Source organism: Manis pentadactyla, chromosome 7 (assembly GCF_030020395.1).
Source record: "Manis pentadactyla isolate mManPen7 chromosome 7, mManPen7.hap1, whole genome shotgun sequence".
NCBI lineage: Eukaryota > Metazoa > Chordata > Mammalia > Pholidota > Manidae > Manis > Manis pentadactyla.
Genome location: NC_080025.1, coordinates 95,329,326 through 95,352,394, shown reverse-complemented (window position 1 = coordinate 95,352,394; position 23,069 = coordinate 95,329,326). Strand labels below are relative to the sequence as shown.

Here is a 23,069-nt window from a genome sequence, read left to right as displayed (position 1 = left end):
TGAGAGAATATCTGTTTTAAAAGTCTAATAGAGCTGTTTCGTGTTAAAACTTTAAAGAGATACTAAAGCATTCTGTTATAGTAATTGGAAGGGTTTTTGAAGTGATATATAAATTTATATATATATAAAATAACCAATCATGTCTTAGATTTCAGTAAATAGCTTGTAGGCTTTTAAAAATCACAGAAGATAAAATTTAGGAAGCAATCACCATGGCTGACATAACAAACCAGCTGTAATAGTTAATCCTCCTTCCTCTAATTCACCTTTTAAAATTGCTGAAGACATCATCTGCTGCAGCTCTATCTTACACAAAATTTTCAGGAATTTTTTCAATCAGGCCTAACTATCTTTAAGTGAAATGACTTTCCCACTTGCATTTTCCTCTGTCTTAATAAAATGTTTATGAAACTGCTCAGGTTTTTCATAAAATTTCTCAGCAATTAAAGGGTTGTTTGGGGAATTTTTCTATCCATACACTGAAAGTGTGGAGTGTAAGCTCACATGTCTGGGGTTCATTCACATTCAGCTGGGACATGAATATAGCCAACTGGTTATTAAAATATTGAGGTAATACTATACCAAGAGGTAAACAGCTTTTCTGGTTCCTGATCCCCTTACCACCCCAGGATCCAGCAACTAAAAGAGTAATGCCTGGTACCAGTGGGGTGCTATGAGGATGTGGCGGGGTATGGGGTGTGGGGGTAGAGGGAAAGAGAGGCTCTGGACAAGTCCTCCATTCTGTGTCACATCCCTTCTGATTGATGGATGCTGTGCAGTGTCTATTTAAAATATTTTGACTGAAACCCCTGTATCCATGATAATGAGAACTGTAATTACTTTTATATTATTTTGCTTAAGGGGAATAAACTGAACTTGGAATAGAGTAACTCAGCTTAATATCTAAATCTCCTTTGGGTGTTGTAGAGTCTTGAGAATACAGCAGTGTCCTCTGGATTCACAGACTGGAGGTATTTTAGACCAAGTAATACCTCAACTACAAAAAAAATTAAAGAGGTAGAGTTATTTCGTGTTTTTAAAGATCATAATTATTTTGGGGATATTCTGAATAATGCCAAAGTTAAAAGACATATTTTTCTTAGGAAGAGACATAAATCTGATCAATATTTCCATTAGAGGAAAATGTATAAACTGAAGAAAAAGTATTTTTAAAATTTGAATACATCCTCTGGTTATTACCACCTCTTTTCTCATAGTATTAATTCTTCAAAGAATTTGTCAAGAACCTGGATTCAAATAAGGATAATATTTAAAAGATACTATTTTAAAAATATTTTTTAAACAAGGTAGCACTTCATCTAAAAATACAAAACAGTATGTTCTACATCTTATATCTGCAAAATGATCAATTAATAAAATTATTTGGTAGGTTTGCCCTTTTATGCATTCCCTTTTTTATGTCAAACTCTACATTTATAATTTGACACAAGAATAAAAGTATTCCCAGTTACTTATAGAATTGGTGAGCATACTTAACTAGAAAGTTGGTATCACTAGTATTTTGAAACATAAACAAGAAAACAAGAGAACTGAGGATCTTTCCATAGGACCCCAAACCCTGTTTGAGTCATGATTTACTCCAAAAAAATGAGAATTAAAATAAGGTTATATATTATCATCAGAACAGGGCTTAATTTTCTAAGTTATCTTTCTGTCCACATAATTATAGAAAGTGGGAGGAAGTAACTACAATACAAAAGCGTAGTAACACATAAATTTGATTGACTTATGAACTGCAATTAGAAATATATGTAATGCTTCACCAAACACACACACACATTGCATATATACATAAATGAACTTGATAAAGAATATGCTAACATAAAGAACGCTTCAAGATATAAAAGTTACGTTGTAACCATTTACAATATTCCTGAACTGAGTTGGAAACTTTTTTCAGTTAGCTTACTGTTTGCCTTTAAATTATTTTCCTCAACAATGGTTTTCAAACTTGTTGGAATTACCAAACACTTGGAAGCCACGATGCCCTTTGCAAAGCACCATGAATTACTGATCTATTTAATTCCAGCATAAAATTATACAAGCTAGGAACAACTTTACTAGCAGAAAATATAACTTTATTATGGCTTCTACATCTCAAAAATAATACTACCATCAATAAAATATTTATTAAACCATATTTCATAGCAGGATAATAAATAACACAATTTAAGCCAAGCCAACCATTTAGAAAGGCATGATTCAAAGACGAATGGGCATCAGAGACAACTGCTCAAGTTTAATTTCCTCTTCCCTGTAATTTGCTTCCGTCTTATCTTTTCTCCCAGGGTCAGACCTCTTGGCTTTTGAACTCTGACTTGAAACTTGTTCATCTTAATTTGGCCCAACAAGATCTGAACCTTGGCTCCTTTCTATAGATGCTGGCTTAACGCACTCCCATCCCTTGGAGTGGGACAAGAGGATCTGCAGGTGCTCTAGAAATCTAGCTGAGGTAAGGATGCAAGAAAGCAGGAAGAATGTAGAGAAGAGGAACTGCATCCCTTTCGCCTGGACCTGGCACACAACAGGTGCTCAAAAATGTATGAACTGATTGGAAAAAGCATCTCCAAAGGTGAGCTTTGGAATGCAAGGGGCAAATCAGAGTTAAGAAGAGGATCTGAAGCCAAGGTAACAGTTAAACTGACAAGGCAGCTGCAGGTAAAGAGCTGGAGCTAGCCAGAGGTGCTTCTGAACCTGGCAGGGCATTAAGCCAGTTTGAACAATTTCTTTGTATCCTATCACATTTCCAGAGAACCTGAAAACCTAAGTGAAAGTAGTTCAGAACTCAAATGTACAGCAACATATTACTCTTTTCAAAACCAAGTTCTGACAGAAAATTTGTCTAGGATAAGAAAACCTTGGGACATTAAATTGCACATTGTCTTTTTGTGACTGCAATTTGGCAGGGAAATGAAAACACGGGGAGTACTTTTGCCCTGTAAGCTTTGGTTCATTTCATATATACTAGATAAGTGCCTGGCACAAAGTGGACACTCAGTATTTGTTCAACGAGTGGAGACAAAATACAAGCCTATTAGTCATTGTTATCATTACGTCCTGTAGAAAATTAATGTCCAGAAAAAGAGAAGTATATTAAAATGCAGTTTTATGGAAACTACTGGTACAAATGTTTATACAGAACTTATTTTTAGGCCATGTGTCTACATTAAGGCTTATCTCTAATTTCTCGTGGTTTTCTTTTCAGCAGCTTTAAAAATATTTTGAAGTTTGACCTCTTAACCCAATCCAAATGTTATGTATCTACAATGTTACACATATATATTATCTATATAAATGTATTTAGGATTCAGTTTTATAAAAATATAGGTAAGAGTAACTTTAAACAAAGGTACAGTTATGCAAAGAAATTATAAATTGTAGGTGGGGGAACACACATTGTTCCCTTGAAAATTTTTTATTATGGTGAAATATTTTGATTTTATGGAACATTTCAAATACTATAAACCCATGTGGAAATTGTGCTTGTCACCCCATTTTTCTGGTTGACTTCACTAGGGAATGTATGATGTACTTAAGACTTGGGTATCTACTTAAATGGGCAGAATAGTGATACATGATTTCTCATGAAAATACCTTTTCTGTTTAAAGATAATGGATTTTGTCAGTATGGTCTAATTCATGTATCACTAATTCAAATTTTATTGTAAAGAGTTGCTATATGTATATATGTACAAGCACATATAAATTCCTTTTCTGGGCCAAGGTATTACAAAACAGCATGTTGATTTTTTCCCCCCTTTTATACATGAAAACTTGGGAGTATAATTAAAATTCTGAAATCTAGTAACCCTATACATTTTTTTTTCCAGCAGAAATTACCCTAGCATTGCCAAACTATGACCTTAGACAAAAACAAAGGTCTACAAAATCTATCTTCCTTTTTTCCTTCCCTCCCTCCATACCTATTACTATTTCCACTTGAGATTACTCTCAGGTATCCAAAAATAGATTACTTCACTGCCACCTGCTACTAAGAGGAATACAGTCTAAAGCCTATGTTAATTAGCAAATCTTAAAGGAATGGAAATATATGTCTTAAAAATCCTGCTACACAATTAAAGTTGATTTGTAATTTTGCTGCCCACAATTATTGCTTGGGCAGTAAATAGATGACTCAGATGTACTGATGCACAAAGTTGTTTCACATTTCTTGCACATACCTTAAGTCTCTGCACCCCTTTAAGTAAGCATCTGAACCTTTAAATAACAAGCTATATTATCTGTTTTTCCTGAATTCTGGGAGTTGCCATGAACAGTATTGCATACCACATATATTACAGTATTGCTCTTAGAGTGCTTCAACTTCCCTAACATTACACCAAAGGTTTTATGTCAACAATCTATGATAAAATAAAATAAAAATTACTTTTATGGTATTTTCTTCCATTCATTCTTCATGATTATGTGAAGTTCCTAGATGTCCAAAAACCAAACTGGTACTACCACTTAAAAACAAAAAAAAATACAATGAATTTTTAATTTTCTGACTCCATTATCCCTATTACACAGCATCATCCTGATACTTCCAAATGTGACTTTCTCAGGTAAATGAAATATACATCTTCAGCTTTGATATACCCATCTTTTGAAAAACGTATTCCTTACTGGTCTTGTCAGAACAGCATAAATTTAACTGTATCTTGATTCACAATCATCATTATAAACATGTATTATTACACTAAATTCTAACAAAAACACATCTTTACCTTTAGGCTTTCCAGTACAAGGCAGTCCACCCACATAGTGTATATAACCCCTGATAACTAGATTTAAATACAAACTCTTGGAGTCTTCCACCAGTGAGCCACTATGCTTCCCCTGCTGCCTAACATACCCAGCCCTCACTTTGCTCTCTCTAAGCTGGCTTGGACTTGGAAATCTGATGACTGAAGTTGTTACAATCACGTACTCATTATGTCAGTATAATTCTTCACAGAATTTGCAGGGGTCTACCAGGAGGAAAAGACAACAGCTTTGGCTTATGGGCTTTGTGGCATCTATGTGGCAACAATTCTAAATGTTTCTGTGAGTTTAAATAATACCTTAATTATGTTTTCATTTTTAGCTGTTCCTACAATTTCCTAACTACATCGTTTTAATTTCCATAAATGTCTACAGCAATGGCTACAAATTAACATGAAATTTGAATTGGTGTTCTTTGGCAGTATGTTCACAGAAATGGTGACCAGATCTTAATATCAGGTATTACGAAGAGTTGCTGATATGTTTTCTAGGGAAAAACACTTACTATCCAGTGTTCACTGTGATAAAAAGGTTGATAGTTCAAACAATTTATTGCTGCTTTATAGTATACATAATTAAATGAAGAAGCATGTTAAACTCAAGGGAATTTTTAATCGGTTACTTGCAATTGTTATTGCAGGCAACAACTTGAACATGATTTTATTTCCAAATCCACAAAAAACAAATTTTATACAAATCAGCACTGTAAAAATGTCAATTACAGCCCCAGAGGCTTTGCTGGCAGAATAATTGTCTAAATTCTAGGATACGGGAGACAGGTTTTTTCTGGATTCATCTTTTTTTTTCCATTTTTTTTTTTTTACAAAAAAATTTACAAGTGAAATGTTACTACAAAACTTTTTATAAGGAATTTTTGCAAAACATTTACATTTTACCATCAACTATTTCTGTTTTAAAATCATTATGTTGATTTAATACCCTATGCTGCACATCAATTTATGTGGGATGACAACTTAGTGACATGCATAAAAAAACACCACAAGGCATTAAAATGAAGACTTAAATACAAATATTGTTGCAATAAAACAGTTATAAAATTGAAAAATAGGACCTAAACACCATGCTTATCTAAGTTAGACAAATTAACTTTTTCTCCTAGATTACATACTTTTATTACTGCTCTCATGAGTGTGATAAATAATGACTTAACATCAAGTTCTAATGTAATCAGCAACACATACACAAACCTAACCAAAGAAAGTATACTGTAAGAAAAAACTATTCTAACACTGGAGTTCTACCATGATAAATACATAGCTTTGCACTGATAATTACAATAAAGAAAATTTTTATAACGGCGGCAAAGGGAATGAACAGTGAAATGCCATTAAATAAGACTCTACTGCACATCTGTGCCCTATTACTTATAACAGCTATATCCCACTGAGTCAAATAAAGGACACTGAAATTTACGATTCTTATAAGACAGAAAAGTGGATTCAGAATGGTATGCAGAACAGACTGTCAAAATATTTCCAATTTCAGTGGTGAAATGTGCACCTGCTAACACAAATTAATATATTTTATATGCTATAAAGCTATCCAGATTCAGTTTGTTAAATTTATAATAGGCCTCATTGTTGATTAAAAAATAATTTCCACTTCTGATGATCATATATAGGTATGCATTAAAACTGGTTCACAGAATAATGGTGCAGAGAGCTCATACTTGGTACTAACAACAAAAAAAGTGTCACTCTGAGGAAACATGATTCAAACATTAGGCAAGTTTCTTTGCATAAAAAAATTTATAGCACTGATTGTGTAGCATAATGATAGATAAAATATATATTTGATGTTTCAGCTCCTATATAATAAAATTAAAATTAACACTACCAAAGGCTCTTCTGTACCAAACAAAACAACGAACTGATTCTGATGTTTTAAAGCCAGGTACATCAGTTGTTAAGAGTACATTAAATAAAATATACAAAACAATTTACAAAATCCAACTAAAATTTAAAGACTTTGTTACAAGTCTACAAAAGCTTTAAGAAACTTGAAATTTAAACCACAGTGTAAAAATTTTTTCCTTTAATCTCAAAGCTTTTTTATACAAACTGAAAGCACAAAAGACCTTCAGTTTTATATAACGCTACAAAGGGCTGGCCTAAAGTGTACATAGTGTAAACAGTGAGCATTACAGTATTTCTCCTTCATTAAAAATATAAGAAACATCACAATTTTGGAAGAGAATTCACATAAGTAGTACTTTTCTTGAAATAAGAGAGAATGCACAAGAAAACATGTACCTATATTTAAACAGTCCCCAAATCAATAACGTTAATAAACCAAGGAATTATAAACTTTAGTTTTCAAATGGCCAATTTCAATTTCATTACGATTCTGTATAAATACATTTTTAAAATATGAAATATCTTACTAATTTAAGCTATTGGTATGATCCAAATTCTTTTCATATGAAACTTTTGGCCATCTTTCCTATAAGATCCTTGCATAAACAATGAAATAGAATTTTTTTTCTTTACTTACTTGATGGAAAATTATACTGATTTTAAAAAATAATTTTTGCTTCATAATATCACATCTGTTATATATTTGTTAGGCTGTCTGTTTAGGGAAAACTCAGTGACATAAAAAGAAGACATTTCTGTTATAAATCCTTAATTAGCCTTTTATCACAATACTAGAAATAAAATGCAATTGGCTTATTTTTAATAGAGAGTAAAATGAAAATCATAAAGTAGTTGAAAGATAATTTTCTGTTGGTCTTAAAAAAAAGTGTTATAATTCTTTCTTTGGCTACCAAGTCAAAGCATAAAGAATTTTGCTCATTGTCAACATAACTCATATTTACAAAATATGAAACTACAGAATGATTTATACTCTATGCAAATATTTCTAATATAAATATTTAAGATGAATTTGGTGGTTCACCCTAGGGTTAGGAATATAATCAATCCTAACTTCAAAATCTTACATGTTAAGTTGCCTGACTTTAGTTTCTGAAGCTATTATGGATTTTGTTTTAACCATTTCTTCCCCCAGTATTTTCCTAAGGTTTCAATCTAAAATTTAACCTAAGGTTTAGTTCAAGTTCCTTTTGTCTCTCCATATGGAGAAGGTAATTGGCCTTCACTGATTGTCTGCATACACACTACTATAATGTAGTGGTAATAAAGATCTGAGATGCCTCTCAGATTACTTTTTTGGAACTTAACCTAATTCAACTGTTGAAGATTTCCTAACATTTAGAAAAGACGGCCAAAACTCTTTTCAGTTAATTTTTTATAATTCAAGCTAAAGAAATAAAGTATATCCCTATTATCACTTGTCTGTTTTCTGTGCTATAGGAAAAAAAAAAATCCACATAAATTATTACTGACTGAATTTGTAACAAAATACTTTCAAAGAAAACAAGTCCAATTAAGGTCCAGCCTGCGAACTACTGAGGTCTGTGTTTTTAAGCATTTTAACACATGATGTTGAGGGGAAAATTCAGTTTATAGATTGTGTGACATATTCCCAAATCTACAACTTATAGTATGGAGGAAATACTTTTCTATCTGTTTCCAGTATATTAGTTTGCTTTTCTTTTTTTGTATTTTTAAAAATTCAACACTTCACACGTTGACCCAAAATCTTGGAATACTTAAAGAAGCCAAGAATGAAAACATGTTTTCCTACTCTGTAATCCACTTGACCAGCCCATTTCCAGATTTTCAAAGGTGTGTAAACTTAAGTGCAGCACTAGAGGTCTCTGTTATGAATAGCTTTCAGAATTCTTCCATGTTGGTTGAAACATTGGGAGTTGCTGGATTCGAATCTTGAGAAATGGCTGCAACTGTGACAATTCTTGGGGAGCCGAGCACCTCTGTAACAGATGAGTCCAGTTCTCCCGAGGTAACAATGGCAAGAGCTGTCCCACCACCTTTCTTATTCTGGTGCGTTTTGACATGTTTGGAGAGATGATCACTTCGCATAAACCTTTTAGAACATTCCGGGCATTCAAATCTCTTTTCACCTAAGCAAAAAAAAAAAGTAAATGAAGTCATGCACTTTTTATTTAAATGAAATTTTAATTTTAAGTAACCTCTCTTCTGGTCATACCATACTTCTGTTTAATTTTTGATTAGTTGCATAATCCTTGTGTTATTTTTAAATGCTATCAACAAGCAGTGTAGTAGAGGAGAAAGAGCATATGACTGGGAATGCAAAAGCTAAATTAAAAAGCCCTACTTTTGTTAGAACTGGAAATAAAAGCGGGGGAAAGTAAAATCACTCTGGGCTTCAGTTTCCCTATCTATGATATAAGAGTGTTTCTAACAGGTGATCTCAAAAATTTCTTGCAGGTATAACAATACATAATAACTTTCAAGGCTCATCTCCACTCTTCCTTAAAAACCACTGTCTGGATTTTGGTTATAATGCCTAAAGGCATGAAATATTTATCTTAGAACTGTTTCAAGTAAAATCAGTTAATATTTAAACAGTGTGTTCTGTTTCCTCACAAGGCAAAAATGAGAGTCAAATACCACATTTCAAATTTAATAAAGTGTTTAGGTCTCATAAAATAAGGCTGTTAGGTTCTGGTATACAGAGTGATCCATAAGTATTCTCTCTTTTTAAGATAGCAAGATAGTTCTACTGAAACTAACTGTTTCTGTGTTTTGGAATAAAAGTGAACTAAATGTTAGCTAAAAAAGCCAGTTCATTTTTGTATATAATGGATGGGGCACATAAATATTTGGTTATTTGGTATAGGGGCACATAAATATTTGGTTATTTGGTATATCATGATGTCCATAATGTATCAACTATTACCTTTAATCCTTCCCTCTAATATTGTTCCTTAAGACAATGAAATAATGTTTTACCAGTCTGATAGAACTTAGGTAATAAGAAAATTCAGTTCAGCTGGCTTCTTTACTCATCCCTGTTCTTGACTTACCAATAGAAAAATCTATGAATTGAAATTTGTCCGTGTCAGATATTTTGCCCTTTCTTTTTTTGAAAATTTCATCTGCAGCATCTCATTGAAATTTTTTCTTTTTCAGTCTTGAAAAATTAAATGAAAGGATAAATAAATGGTTTAGATAAAATTCTCAGACATAGGCAGTTATGCTTTAAGGTAAAATGACTTGCATTTTATGAACAGTGACACCTAGGTAAGGGCAAAAACAACTAAATGAGGGTTTAAAGTTGGAAGAAATCTTAAAGACCTTACTTTACATTTTCATTTTATAAAGTGAGTAAGTCAAGGCTCAGAAATTAATTAATTTGCTTGGGAACCATACAACTTATTAATATCAGAGCAGGATTCAAGGCACTAGATTTCTAGTTTGGGCTTTTTATGCTACATCACCGGAGTGCAACTGAAGAACTATGTTCTTTTATAGCAACAATGGCCAAGAATAATAATAAACCAGGTAGTGATGGTATGAAGGCATGAGATCATTCAATAAGCACTGAATCAATTGGGTGATCAACCTGTACACAGGGGTGTTTTAATAAATATACTTTTTTAGGTATGAAATGTTTCTGAACTCAGTCATTTTTCAACAAATATTTATGGGACATCTACAGTGTGTCAGGCACCTATGATATAAAAATGAACAAATTACAGTCTCTGCCTTTAAGAAGCTTTATTTTGAGAGTCTTTAGCAATCACGTGGAGCTACCAACATTAATTAAGAAAGAAATTCAAGACCCCAGCTACTGAGTGGCACACTGTAAGACATAGGAAATGATGTGTGGACTTTCTAGTCTGTCTGTTCTAAATCATTTGGATGTCCAGTTAATTTCAAGCAATGAAAGTTGGCTAGAATCTCAAAATAAGTAAATTGTTATAAAATAAACTATCATTAGGAGAATGACTTTTCAGTTTATTATCCTTTTCCATAGAGAAGTGTGTTTTCTGTGGTTTCAGATAATTTCTGTATTTCCTACTTTAAGCAAACATTATCATTACACTTTACCTCAAGGAGGTACAGACTTCTTATAACTAATTATATATACTACATATCTTTTTTACACTTATAATTACTTCAGTTATTTTTATAATTATTTCTTAGTAGGTTAATACTTTTTATAACTAATGGAACTAATCACCAAAACTGTTGGTATAAGTTTCTTATGGTAGGCAGAATGGCCTCTCAAAGATATCCATGCCCTAATCCCTGGAACTTGTTTTATTACATGGCAAAAGAGATGTAACTAGGGTTACAGAGGTTAATATAGGGAGATTATTCTGAATTATCTGGGTGAGCCCAATCTAATCATACAAGCTCTTAAAAGCAGAAAACTTTCTTCAGCTGGAGTCAGAGAGATGCAGCAGGAGAAATCAGAGAGATCAGAAGTGTGAGGGGGACTTGGCTAGCTATTCTTGAAGGGGACCACCTGGAAAGTATGAGAAGGAATGCCTCCAGGAGCAAATACCAGCAACACCCCAGCCCCCGCCCAAACCCCCTTAAAGCAAACAAGGAAATACAAATCTACAGTCTACAATGGGAAAAACTGAATTTGGTTGACAGTGTGAATTAATTTGGAAGGAGATTCTTCCCCAGAGCCCTTGGTAAGGAACCAGCCCAGCGAATACTTTGATTTTGACTTTATGAGATGCTAAGCAGAGGACCCAAGCCAAGCCTACTCAGACTTCTAAAGAAACCATGACATAATAAATGTGTGCTGTTTTAAACTGCTAAATTTGTGGTGGTTTTTTATGGCAGCAACAGAAATCAAATAGTTTTAACAAGATATAGCCTTGGAAAAAAGCCTAACAAGAAAATAAATTATAGCTTATTTATTTATTACATGGTTGAAAAGCTATGAAATATTTTCATTGTAAGTATCCAAAGCATGTCAAGGGCAAACTCCAAATTTTACCTAAGAAAATCTCAGGAATGTAACCCAAATAATTTTGGTTCAATAAACTAAATATAGAAAATAAAAATTGCCTCTTTCACCTACATTATTAAAGAGAATGCCATGATGTATTACATGATTATTAAAATATGATGGTTTTTTAAAAGGATTTAAGTAGAAAATTCATATTTAGAGACTACATTAGATTATCCTAGCATGACTCTTAATAGTCATTTCTCTCAGAAAAAAAATTGCTTAGCTTTTCAAATGGAATCATAGATTTGAATGAATCAATGGAATAAATCAGATCTTTTAGGCTTTATTTATTCACAAAGTCCATCAAGAGCCAATTATTTGGCTGTCATAGTTTTGTCTATAATCTAGTTTTTAAAATGTTCACCTCAACTCTATACAGACACAATATATAAGGCATAGTTTATGAATCATTAATGTTATATCTAAGTTTGTTATTTGATAACAAACCTCTGTATTTATAAATTAAAAATTTCAGGAACAAAGTAACTGTATTAGTTTCCTAGGGCTTCCATAAGAAAATACCACAAACCAGGTGGCTTAAAACAACAAATATTTATTCTCTCACAGTACTGGAGGCTAGATGTGCAAAATCAAGGAGTCAGTAGGGCAATGTTCCCACCAAAGAATCCTTCCTTGCATCATTCCAGCTTCTGGAAGCTTGTGGCAATCCTTGGCATTTGTTGACTTGTAGTTGCATCTCTCCAATCTCTGCCTCTGTCTTCACAAGGCCTTTCCCTTATATCTGTGTCTTCTCCCTTTCTAACACAGACATCAGTCACTGGATTTAGGGCCCAACAGGTCCTAAATCCAAGGCATTAGGCATTGTATGACCTCATCTTAATTCATTTAATCTACAAACTTATTTCCAAATAAGGTCACATTCATAGATACTGGGGATTCAGACCTGAAATTAAGTATCTGAGAAATACAAATCAACACACTACTGGGGCATTTTTGATTGTCTAGTATTTGTTATAGCTAAGTAAAAAACACACCCTTTGCTCAATGAGTAACTCACCAAATGTCCATGCATAGCATATATACAATTTCTTACTAAAAATTACCAGGTTTTTATATATGACCCACATTGAAGAAATCATTTTTTATTTATTCTAAGAAAACATAGTTATTCAAACTGAGAGACCTGTAGTCCCTGGATTGCTCCAACCCTTCCCTCCAATGCCTCAACCTATCAGTCCCTCCTGGACACTCTTTCTTATCTACCCCAGTCTAGAATATCTAAGCAAAACTTTCCATGAAGACTCTCAATTCTCTATCATTGCCTATGGATAAAAGTAAATTATAGAGAGGGATGATAATTTGAGAGTAGTCATATGGCTTAAATTTTATTAAAGTAGCAAAGATTGGAAGGAAAGGGAAGAAAGATGAGGGGGAATGACAAGGGAAATAAGACTAAAGAAGGTATAGATAATTATTAAGGTCGTAGTTCTTCCGGGAGCTGACAAAAAAAGAATAGGATTAGTAGGCTGTTCTGAGAGATTGGCTGAGATTTGAGACCATAAATTTATAGGGACACAATTTGCATAATGAGTTATTTTTCATTTCCTCTTTTAGCAATTATCTATTCAAATACAGAACCTTTTGATCAAGCTCATTAAAACTTTTTTTGGGGCAATCTTAATCTATTCCAATAGCTTTAATTATCATCTATACATGAATGACTATATCAAGATCTAGATTCCTAAGTTTAACTTTAAGTTGACATCTTCTAGATGTGCCAGAGACAGCAACATGTCACAAACAAAACTCAACAACTCTTTCATCCTTACAATTTTTCAGAAGTAACAAGGGGAAAAAAACAAAAGCCATGAGAGAGGTAAAGTCAAAAACCTCAAAATTCCCTTCTCTAGGAATCAGAAAACTGGGAAAAAAATGATAAAAATTAACCCTTTCTCACTCTGGAAATTAATCAAGGCTTGCATTAATTCAATGAGTGGTTATTAAGAAAAATGACTGTGTAAGAACAGCAAGTTTCATGGTGTTTTCACCTTTGCAGTTTCAATTTCTACTTTTTAGCAGCCTGGCAGCCACCAGAGCAAGCAGAAGAGAGCATGTGTTTCAAAACCTCATTCCCAGATAATTGTCATTATTTGGCCTATGGAAGACCCAATTTAAAAGACTGTTGTACTTGAATTGGAGGCAGCCCAATGCAAAAAGTCGTTTTCCAGGGGCAGAGAAGGCTTATGTTCATTTAAAACAATTATAGGCAAGTGTTTTATCTTCCTGGATGCCCAAGGCAATAATACTTGGGACAAATAATAAGACTAAACAAAAAGCTTAAAAGGAAAAGCTGAGGATAACATATATATAAGGGCTTTGAAAAGCTCTGACTTATTCTTTGAAACTAGAAGGCCACATGCCAGGTGAGCCTGCTCAGGAAAGACCTGAAGGGCCCAAACTCTCACCTGTACCTAACCTTTGAAGTACTGCTTATGCAGGAAGTGAAGGCTAAGGCAGAGTTGTCAACTGTCTAGCTGAGTGTTAGAGAGTGCAGCAACATGTACACAAAGCCTCTCAGCTAAAAGGGGAGAGGTTTACTGGTCCCAGGTATTTAAAGAAAGAATACATGAAGAAATGCTAGTTGAAAATTCTCCCAAATTTGATGAAAATCATTAATATACAATAAAAAGATACACTAAGATACAGAATAAACTATTTAAAGTCAGAAAGAGAGAACCAAGAAAGAAGTGACTTATCAACCAAAAGGAATCATCAATAGGAATAACGGTTGACTTTTAAATTAGAGATGACAGAAGCCAGAAAGCAGTGGAATGATACAGAGCATAAAGAAAAAAAATCTTGTCTCAAGTATATTGCAATTAAAAAAGAAAAGAAAAAACCTGTCAGCCAAGAATTATAGAGCAAAAATACCTTTCAAAAATAAGGAGAAATTAAGATATTTCCAGACATCACTAGCAGATCTGCACCTATAAGACATACTAACAAGACTCCATCAGGCTGAAATGAAGAGACACTAGACAGTAACTTGAATCCACATAAAAAAAAAAAACTACATCATATTAAGGTAACTACACAGTTAATATAAAAGACAGTATAAATGTGTTTTTAACTTGTGACTCATTTCTTCTCTTCTCTGGTTTAAAATACCACTGCATAAAGCAGTAATTTTAAATTGTGTGGATGTATACACAATGCAAAAAGTTTTAACTGGTGAAAGTAACAGTAGATAGGGAGGCACAACTATATAGGAGAAAAATTTCTGCATACTACTGAAATAAAGTTGGTGTTAATCCAAACTAGACTGCTATAAAATGCAAAGTGCAATCCCCCAACGACAAGCAACCACTAATACCTAAAACAACAACAAAACACACACATACACAGAGTAAAAGAAATGAAAGATAAATTAACACAGTATTTATTTAACATAAAATGTCAATGAAGGAATAAGGAAACCAAAGAGATACAAAACATAAAAACAAATATGAAAATGGCATAAGTCCTTATCAGTAACTGCATTAAAAATGAATATATTAAACTATCCAATTAAAAGACAGATATTGACAGAATAGTTATAAAAAAATTATCGAACTATATGCTAAGAGAGACTGACTTTATACTCAAAGACACACACACACAGGCTAAAATGAAAAGACAGAAATAAGATGTATCATGTAAACCCGGAACTGGAATAGCCATTCTAATACTAGACCAATAAGATAAAAACTGTTATGAGAGACAAAGACCAATACTTCATAGTAATGAAAGACTCATTCCATCAAGAAAATGTAACAAATAATATAAACAGAGGCAACTAACAATAGAGTCCTAAACTACAAGAAGCAAGCTCACAGAACTGTAGGGAAATTCTTTAACATTCTTCTCCTGTATTCTCCACTTCAACTGGTAGTAGTAGTCATTAGTATCTATAATCTCTTTTCTCACATTTAATAATCAAGTCCTGTCAATTTTACTACACAAACATCACTTACCTATCCCAAATACTCATTACAACTTTCTGTCCACCAGTGTTAGTTAGGACCTTATCAACAATCCCTACTGTCTTTGCTAATTGGTCTCAAAATTATTCCCTATAAATCTGTTCTCCATCTGTTCTCCATGTGAACATCAAATGAAAAGATGACAATCTGAATAATTGCTGAAAACTTTCAGTAGTTCCCTATTAACTATAATTACAGAAAAATAAAATAAAATAGTATGTAACATCCTACAGGAACTGACCTCTGCCTTTTTATCTATTGCCACAAAATGATTCCAAAACACTGTACTACTTCTGGGTCCTAATATATCAGATTTTATTTGTGAGTTGGATTTATGAGTTCAGGAAAAAAATTGATAAAAAAAGCATGTAGAACAATTCTGGAACACTAAAAGGGCTCAGAAATGCAAATTGTTACAGTTTATTGCCTGTGTGAATGTATTTATTCTACAGCTCCCATGGTTCATTTTTACTTATCACTCATCACTCAACTTGGCTCAAGGAACTAAGTTTGGGGCCTTGGTAAAGAAGTCAATCAGATTCTCAAGATGGTGGCAAGAGTAAGGTGGTGGAAATCACCTCACAAAACCATATATATTTTGAAAATATAGAAAATATAACTATTTCTAAAAGACAGACCAGAAGATGCAGTACAACAGCCAGGCTACATCTACATCTGCAAGAACTCAACATCTCACAAAGAGGGTAAGATACAAAGCCATGACCCAGCACTCATGCCACCCCAGCTCACTGGGAGGAGGAAAAGAATCAGAGTGAGGAAGGAGTGGAAGCATAGGACTACTAAATAACCAGCCCTGGTGATCTGCACCAGGAACACAGACACACATTGCAGGGTGTACTGGATATTAGAGAAACAGAAAAGCAAACTCTGAGACTAAGACTGCAAACAAGTTCCCACAGCCAGCTCCCCTGGGACAAAAGAAAAGTGGGCACTTTAAAAGTCTTAAAGGGACAAGGGTTTAACAAGTGGAAAAAACCGTCCTGGCACACTCAGCTCAGCAGGTTATGAACTTTAAGGAATTTCAGGCACCCTAAGCCCCTGGGTGGCAACGCAGTTCTGAAGCCCCTCACAACGATAAGCAGCCTGATGTTCATTCCCCCCCACACCCACTGGCACTGCAAGCAAACCAGCTGACCCACCACTGCTGCAGAGCAGTAGGGGAGCAGAACCACCCACAGCAACCACACAGTCTTCTACCAGCTCACAGCTAACTGGGCCAGTCCCAGAGGTTGGCCCCTGTGCACAGCTACCCAGAACAGACAGCAGAGACCAGGGCAGAGCCCGGAAGGCACAAAGGGGCTTTATTCACGCAGCAAACACGCACTGCTTGCCTGCAACCCCCACCAGTGCCCTAGGGAATCCCGAATGCTGCCCCGCCAACGGCAGCTACGGGATTAACCCAGGAGCTGCCCCGTGCATCTGGCTGACTGGCACAGCAGAGTAAGAAAGCGCAGAGTCCAGAAGGCATGTAGGAGCTCTGCTCTTGCGGAGAACACACGCTGATCACCTGCAAACACCACCAATGCCCTAGGCTATCCTGAGGGTCACCCCACCCACAGCACCTCAGGAGATTAACCCAGGAGCTGCCCCCTGCATTCGGTTGACAGGCACAGGTACAGTAAGCCAGCACAGAGTCCAGAAAGTATGTAGGACCTCTGCTCACACAGTGAACATGTGCTGATCGCCCACAACGACCACTAGTGCTCTAGGCCATTCCGAGGGCCGCCCTGCCCATGGCAGCTCAGGGGATTAATCCAAAGGCTGCCCCCTGTGCGCAGTACCCAGCACAGGTAGAGGAAGCCAGTGAGGGGCCAGGAAGCACATAGGAGCTCTGTTCTCATGGCAAACACGCGCTGCTTGCCTGCAACCACCATCAGTGCCCTAGGATATCCCGAGGGCTGCCCCGCCCATGGCAGCTCAGGGGATCAACCCAGAGGCTACTCCCTGGGTACAGTTGCCTGGCACAGGCAGAGGAGACCAGCACAGAGTCCAGAAAGCACGAAGGGGCACTCTTCTCGCAGGAGAACACACACCACTCACCTACGACTCCCACCAGTGCCCTAGGCCATCCCGAGGGTCAACCTGCCCATGGCAACTCAGGGGATTAACCCAGAGGCTGTGTGCAGTTGACCAGCACAAGCAGCAGAGAAGGGCAAGGCAACCAGCAAGCAGGAAGGGACTTTGTTCTCCGAACTGACACATGCACCACTTGCTGGCGATCACTTCTATCGCCATGAAAAGGCAGAAGAACCTGGTTCAATCCAAAATCCCCCTAACACCAGAGGGCCTGGTGAAAACAAAATCACCAATTGTCCTGAAAAATAATTTGAAATAAAAGTCATCATCATGCAGATGGAGCTACAGAAAAATATGCAAGAGCTAAGGGATGAATTCTGGAGGGGGATAGCAGAAATGAAACAAACAATGGGAGAATTTAAGGGGAGACTGGATGAAGTGGAAGAGACTGCAAATGGAATAGAAATAAGAAAAGAGGAATACAGAGAAGCTGAGGCAGAGACATAAAAGGATCTCCAGGAATGAAAGAACATTGAGAACTATGTGGCCAATCCAAACAGAACAATATGGGCATTACGGGGGTACCAGAAGAAGAAGAAGAGAGAAAAAGGGATAGAAAGTGTCTCTGAAGAAATAATTGCTGAGAAAAAAGATCACTTACAAAGGAAAACCCAACAGGCTATCATCAGACTTCTCAGCAGAAACCTTAAAGGCCAGAAGAGAATGGCATGATATATTTAATGAATGAAACTGAAGGGCCTTGAACCAAGAATACTGTATCCAGAAAGATTATTATTTAAATTGGAAGGAGGGAATTGAACAATTCCCAAATAAACAAAAGATGAGGGAATTTACCTCCCACAAACCACCTCTACAGTGTATCTAAAGGGACTGCTCTAGATGGAAGTACTCCTAAGGCTAAATAGATGTCACCAGAGAAAATAAAATCACAGCAAAGAAAGTAGAACAACCAAATACTAACTAAAGGCAAAATAAAATCAGCTATCCACAAAATCAGTAAAGGGAAACATAAAAGAGTACAGAATAAAACACCTAACATATAGAGTGGAGGAGGAAGAAAAACAAGGGAGAGATATAAAGAATCATCAGACTGTGTTTATAATAGCATAATAAGTGAGTTAAAGTTAGATGGTTAGATAGTAAAGAAGCTACACTTGAACCTTTGGTAACCATGAATCCAAAGCCTGCAATAGGAATAAGTACATATCTATCGATAATCACCCCAAATGTAAATGGACTGAATGCACCAATCAAAAGACAAAAGAGTAACAGAATGGATAAAAAAGCAAGATCCATCTGTATGCTGCCTAAAAGAGACTTACCTCAGTACCAAAGACATACACAGACTAAAAGTCAAGGAATGGATAGAAAAAGATATTTCATTCAAACAATAGGGAGAAAAAAGCAGGTGTTACATACAGTACTCATATCCCACAAAATAGACCTCAAGCAAAAAACATCACAAGAGATAAAGAAGGACATTACATAATGATAAGGGGTAAGTCCAACAAGAGTATATAATCATTACAAATATTTATACACCAAACACAGGAACACCTACATATGTGAAACAAATACTAACAAAATTAAAAGAGGAAATAGAAAGCAATGCATTCATTTTAGGAGACTTTAACACACCACTCACTTCAAAGTACAGATCTCACCTACGACAGAAAATAAGTAAGAACACAGAGGAACTGAACAACATACTAGAACAGATGGACCCCACAGACTTCTACAGAATTCTGAACCCAAAAGCAGCAGAATACACATTCTTCTCAAGTGCACACGGAACATTTCCCAGAATAGACCACACACTAGGCCACAAAAAGAGCAGAAGTAAATTCAAAAAGACTGAAATTCTACCAACCAACTTCTCAGACCACAAAGGCATAAAACTAGAAATAAACTGTACAAAGAAAACAAAAAGACTCACAAACACATGGTGGCTTAACAACATGCTCCTAAGTAATCAATGGATCATTGACCACATTAAAACAGAGATCAAGTAATATATGGAGACAAATGAAAACAAAAGCACAACGCCCCAACTTCTGTGGGACACAGCGAAGGCAGTTCTAAGAGAAAAGTATATAGCAATCCAGGCCTATTTAAAGAAGGAAGAATAATCCCAAATGAATAGTCTTAAGTCACAATTATTTAAATTGGAAAAAGAAGAACAAATGAGGCCCAAAGTCAGTAGGAGAGAGATAATAAAGATCAGAGAAGAAATAAATATAATTGAGAATAAAAAAATTGAAAAAAAATCAATGAAAGCAAGAGCTGGTTCTTTGAGAAAATAAACAAAATAGATAAACCCCTAGCCAGACTTATTAACAGAAAAAGAGAATCTACATACATAAACAGAATCAGAAATGAGAAAGGAAAAATCATGATGGACACCACAGAAATACAAAGAATTATTAGAGAATGCTATGAAAACCTATATGCTACCAAATTGGATAACCTAGAAGAAATGGACAACTTTCTAGAAAAATACAACTTTCCAAGAGTGACCAAAGAAGAAGCAGAAAATCTTAACAGACCAATTACCAGCAATGAAATTAAATCAATAATCAAAAAACTACCCAAGAACAAAACCCACAGGCAAGATGGATTCACTGCTGAATTTTATCAGACATTTAGAGAAGACATAATACCCATTCTCCTTAAAGTATTACAAAAAATAGAAGAGGAGAGAATGCTTCCAAATTCATTCTATGAAACGAGCATCACTTTAATACGAAAACCAGGCAAAGACACCACAAAAAAAAACAAAATTACAAACCAATATCCCTGATGAACATAGATGCAAAAATACTCAGCAAAATATTAGCAAACCGAATTCAAAAATACATCAAGAGGCTCATGCACCATGATTAAGAGGTATTCGTCTCAGGGATGCAAGGATGGTACATTTTAAAATCCATCAACATTATCTACCATATCAACAAAAGGAAGGACAAAAACCACATGATCATATCCATAGATGCTGAAAAAGCATTCCACAAAATTCAACATCCATTCATGATAAAAACTCTCAACAAAATGTGTATAGAGGGCAAGTACCTCAACATAATAAAGGCCACATAGGACAAACCCACAGCCAACATCATACTTAACAGTGAAAGCTGAAAGCTTTTCCCCTAAGATCAGGAACAAGACAAGGATACCCACTCTCCCCGCTTTTTCAACATAGTACTGAAGGTCCTAGCCACAGCAATTAGACAAAACAAAGAAATACAAGGAATCCAGATTGGTAAGAAAGAAGTCAAATGGTCACTATCTGCAGATGACATGATATTGTACATTAAAAAACCCTAAGGAATCCACTCCAAAACTACTAGAACTAGTATCTGAATTCAGCAAAGTTGCAGGATACAAAATTAATACACAGATATCTGTTGCATTCCTATACACTGACAATGAACTAGCAGAAAGAGAAATCAGGAAAACAATTCCATTCACAATTGCATCAAAAAGAATGAAATACCTAGGAATAAACCTAACCAAGGAAGTGAAAGACCTACACCATGTAAACTACAAGACACTCTTAATCTCTTAATTAAAGAGAACACTAATAAATGGAAATTCATCCCATGCTCTTGGGTAGGAAGAATTAATATTATCAGTATGGCCATCCTGCCTAAAGCAATCTAAAGATTCAATGCAATCTCTATCAGAATACCAACAGCATTCATTCTTCAACGAACTGGAACAAATAGTTCTAGAATTCATATGGAACCACCAAAGACCCTGAATAGCCAAAGTATTCCTGAGAAAGAAGAATAAAGCAGGGGGGATCTTGCTTCCCAATTTCATGCTCTACTACAAAGCCACAGTAATCAAGACAATTTGGTACTGGCACAAGAACAGACCCATAGACCAGTGGAACAGATATTATATAGAGTCCAGATATTAACCCAAACACATATGGTCAATTAATATACGATAAAGGAGCCATGGATATACAATGGGGAAATGACAGCCTCTTCAATAGCTGGTGTTGGCAAAACTGGACAGCTACATGTAAGAGAATGAAACTAGATCATTGTCTAACCCCATACACAAAAGTAAACTCAAAATGGATTAAAGACCTGAATGTAAGTCATGAAACCATTAACTCTTAGAAAAACACATAGGCAAAAATCTCTCTTGACATAAACATGGGCAACTTCTTCATGAACATATCTCGCCAGGCAAGGGAAACAAAAGCAAAAAATGAACAAGTGGGACTATATCAAACTAAAAAGCTTCTGTACTGCAAAGGACACCATCAATAGAACCAAAAGGCATCCTACAGTATGGGAGAATATATTCATAAATAACATATCCAATAAAGGGTTGACATTCAAAATATATAAGGAGCTCACACACCTCAACAAACAAAAAGCAAATAATGCAATTAAAAAATGGGCAGAGGACCTGAACAGACACTTCTCCAAAGAAATTCAGATGGCTAACAGGCACATGAAAACATGCTCCACATCGCTAATCATGCAAATTAAATGTATGCAAATTAAAACCACAATGAGATATTGCCTCACTCCAGGAAGGATGGCCACCATTCAAAAGACAAACAACAAATGTGGATTTGGAGCAAGGATGTGGAGAAAGAGGAAAGAGGAACCCTCCTACACTGCAGTAGGAATGTAAATTAGTTTAACCATTGTGGAAAGCAGTATGGAGGTTCCTCAAAAAACTCAAAATAGAAATACCATTTCACCCAGGAATTCCACTCCTTGGAACTTACCCTAAGAATGCAGGAGACCAGTTTCAAAAAGACATATACACCCCTATGTTTATCATAGCAGTATTTACAATAGCCAAGAAATAGAAGCAACCTAAGTGTCCAGCAGTAGATGAATGGATAAAGAAGATGTGGTACATATAAACAATGGAATATTATTCAGCCATAAGAAGAAAACAAATCCTACCATTTGCAACAACATGGATGGAGGTAGAGGGTATTATGCTCAGTGAAATAAGCCAGGCAGAGAAAGACAAGTTATCAATGATTTCACTCATCTGTGGAGTATAAGAACAAAGAAAAAACTGAGGGAGCAAAACAGCAGCACACTCACAGAACCCAAGAGTGGACTAACAGTTACCAAAGGGAAAGGGACTGTGGAGGATGAGTGGGAAGGGAGGGATAAGGGGGTAAATGGGGCATTATGATTAGCGCACATAATGTAGTGGTGGGGGACATGGGAAAGGCACTATAAAGAGAGAAGACAAGTAATGATTCTGAAAGGAAGGAGCGACACATAGCAGCAATTCACCAGATAATTCCGCTTTATTAGGGAAAGGTGCTGGGTTATATAGGAAGGGGCATGGGGTGATTGAGGTGTCACTTCTACG

General features: G+C 35.4%; 1 protein-coding gene across 9 annotated transcripts in view; it reads right to left on the bottom strand.

The window, feature by feature from the left end:
• Window positions 1–747: 747 nt before the first annotated feature.
• SP4 (Sp4 transcription factor) overlaps window positions 748–23,069 on the bottom strand; it is a 112,766-nt gene continuing 90,444 nt past the window's right edge. For 3 of the 9 annotated variants that reach the window (XM_057504574.1, XM_036877334.2, XM_036877328.2), the window contains one exon: window positions 5,378–8,791. In XM_057504574.1, coding sequence (XP_057360557.1) covers window positions 8,531–8,791 — 261 coding nt within the window. In that variant the 3' untranslated portion in view covers window positions 5,378–8,530. The other 6 variants (XR_008998509.1, XR_005023110.2, XM_036877343.2 and 3 more) reach the window with 5 other exon arrangements.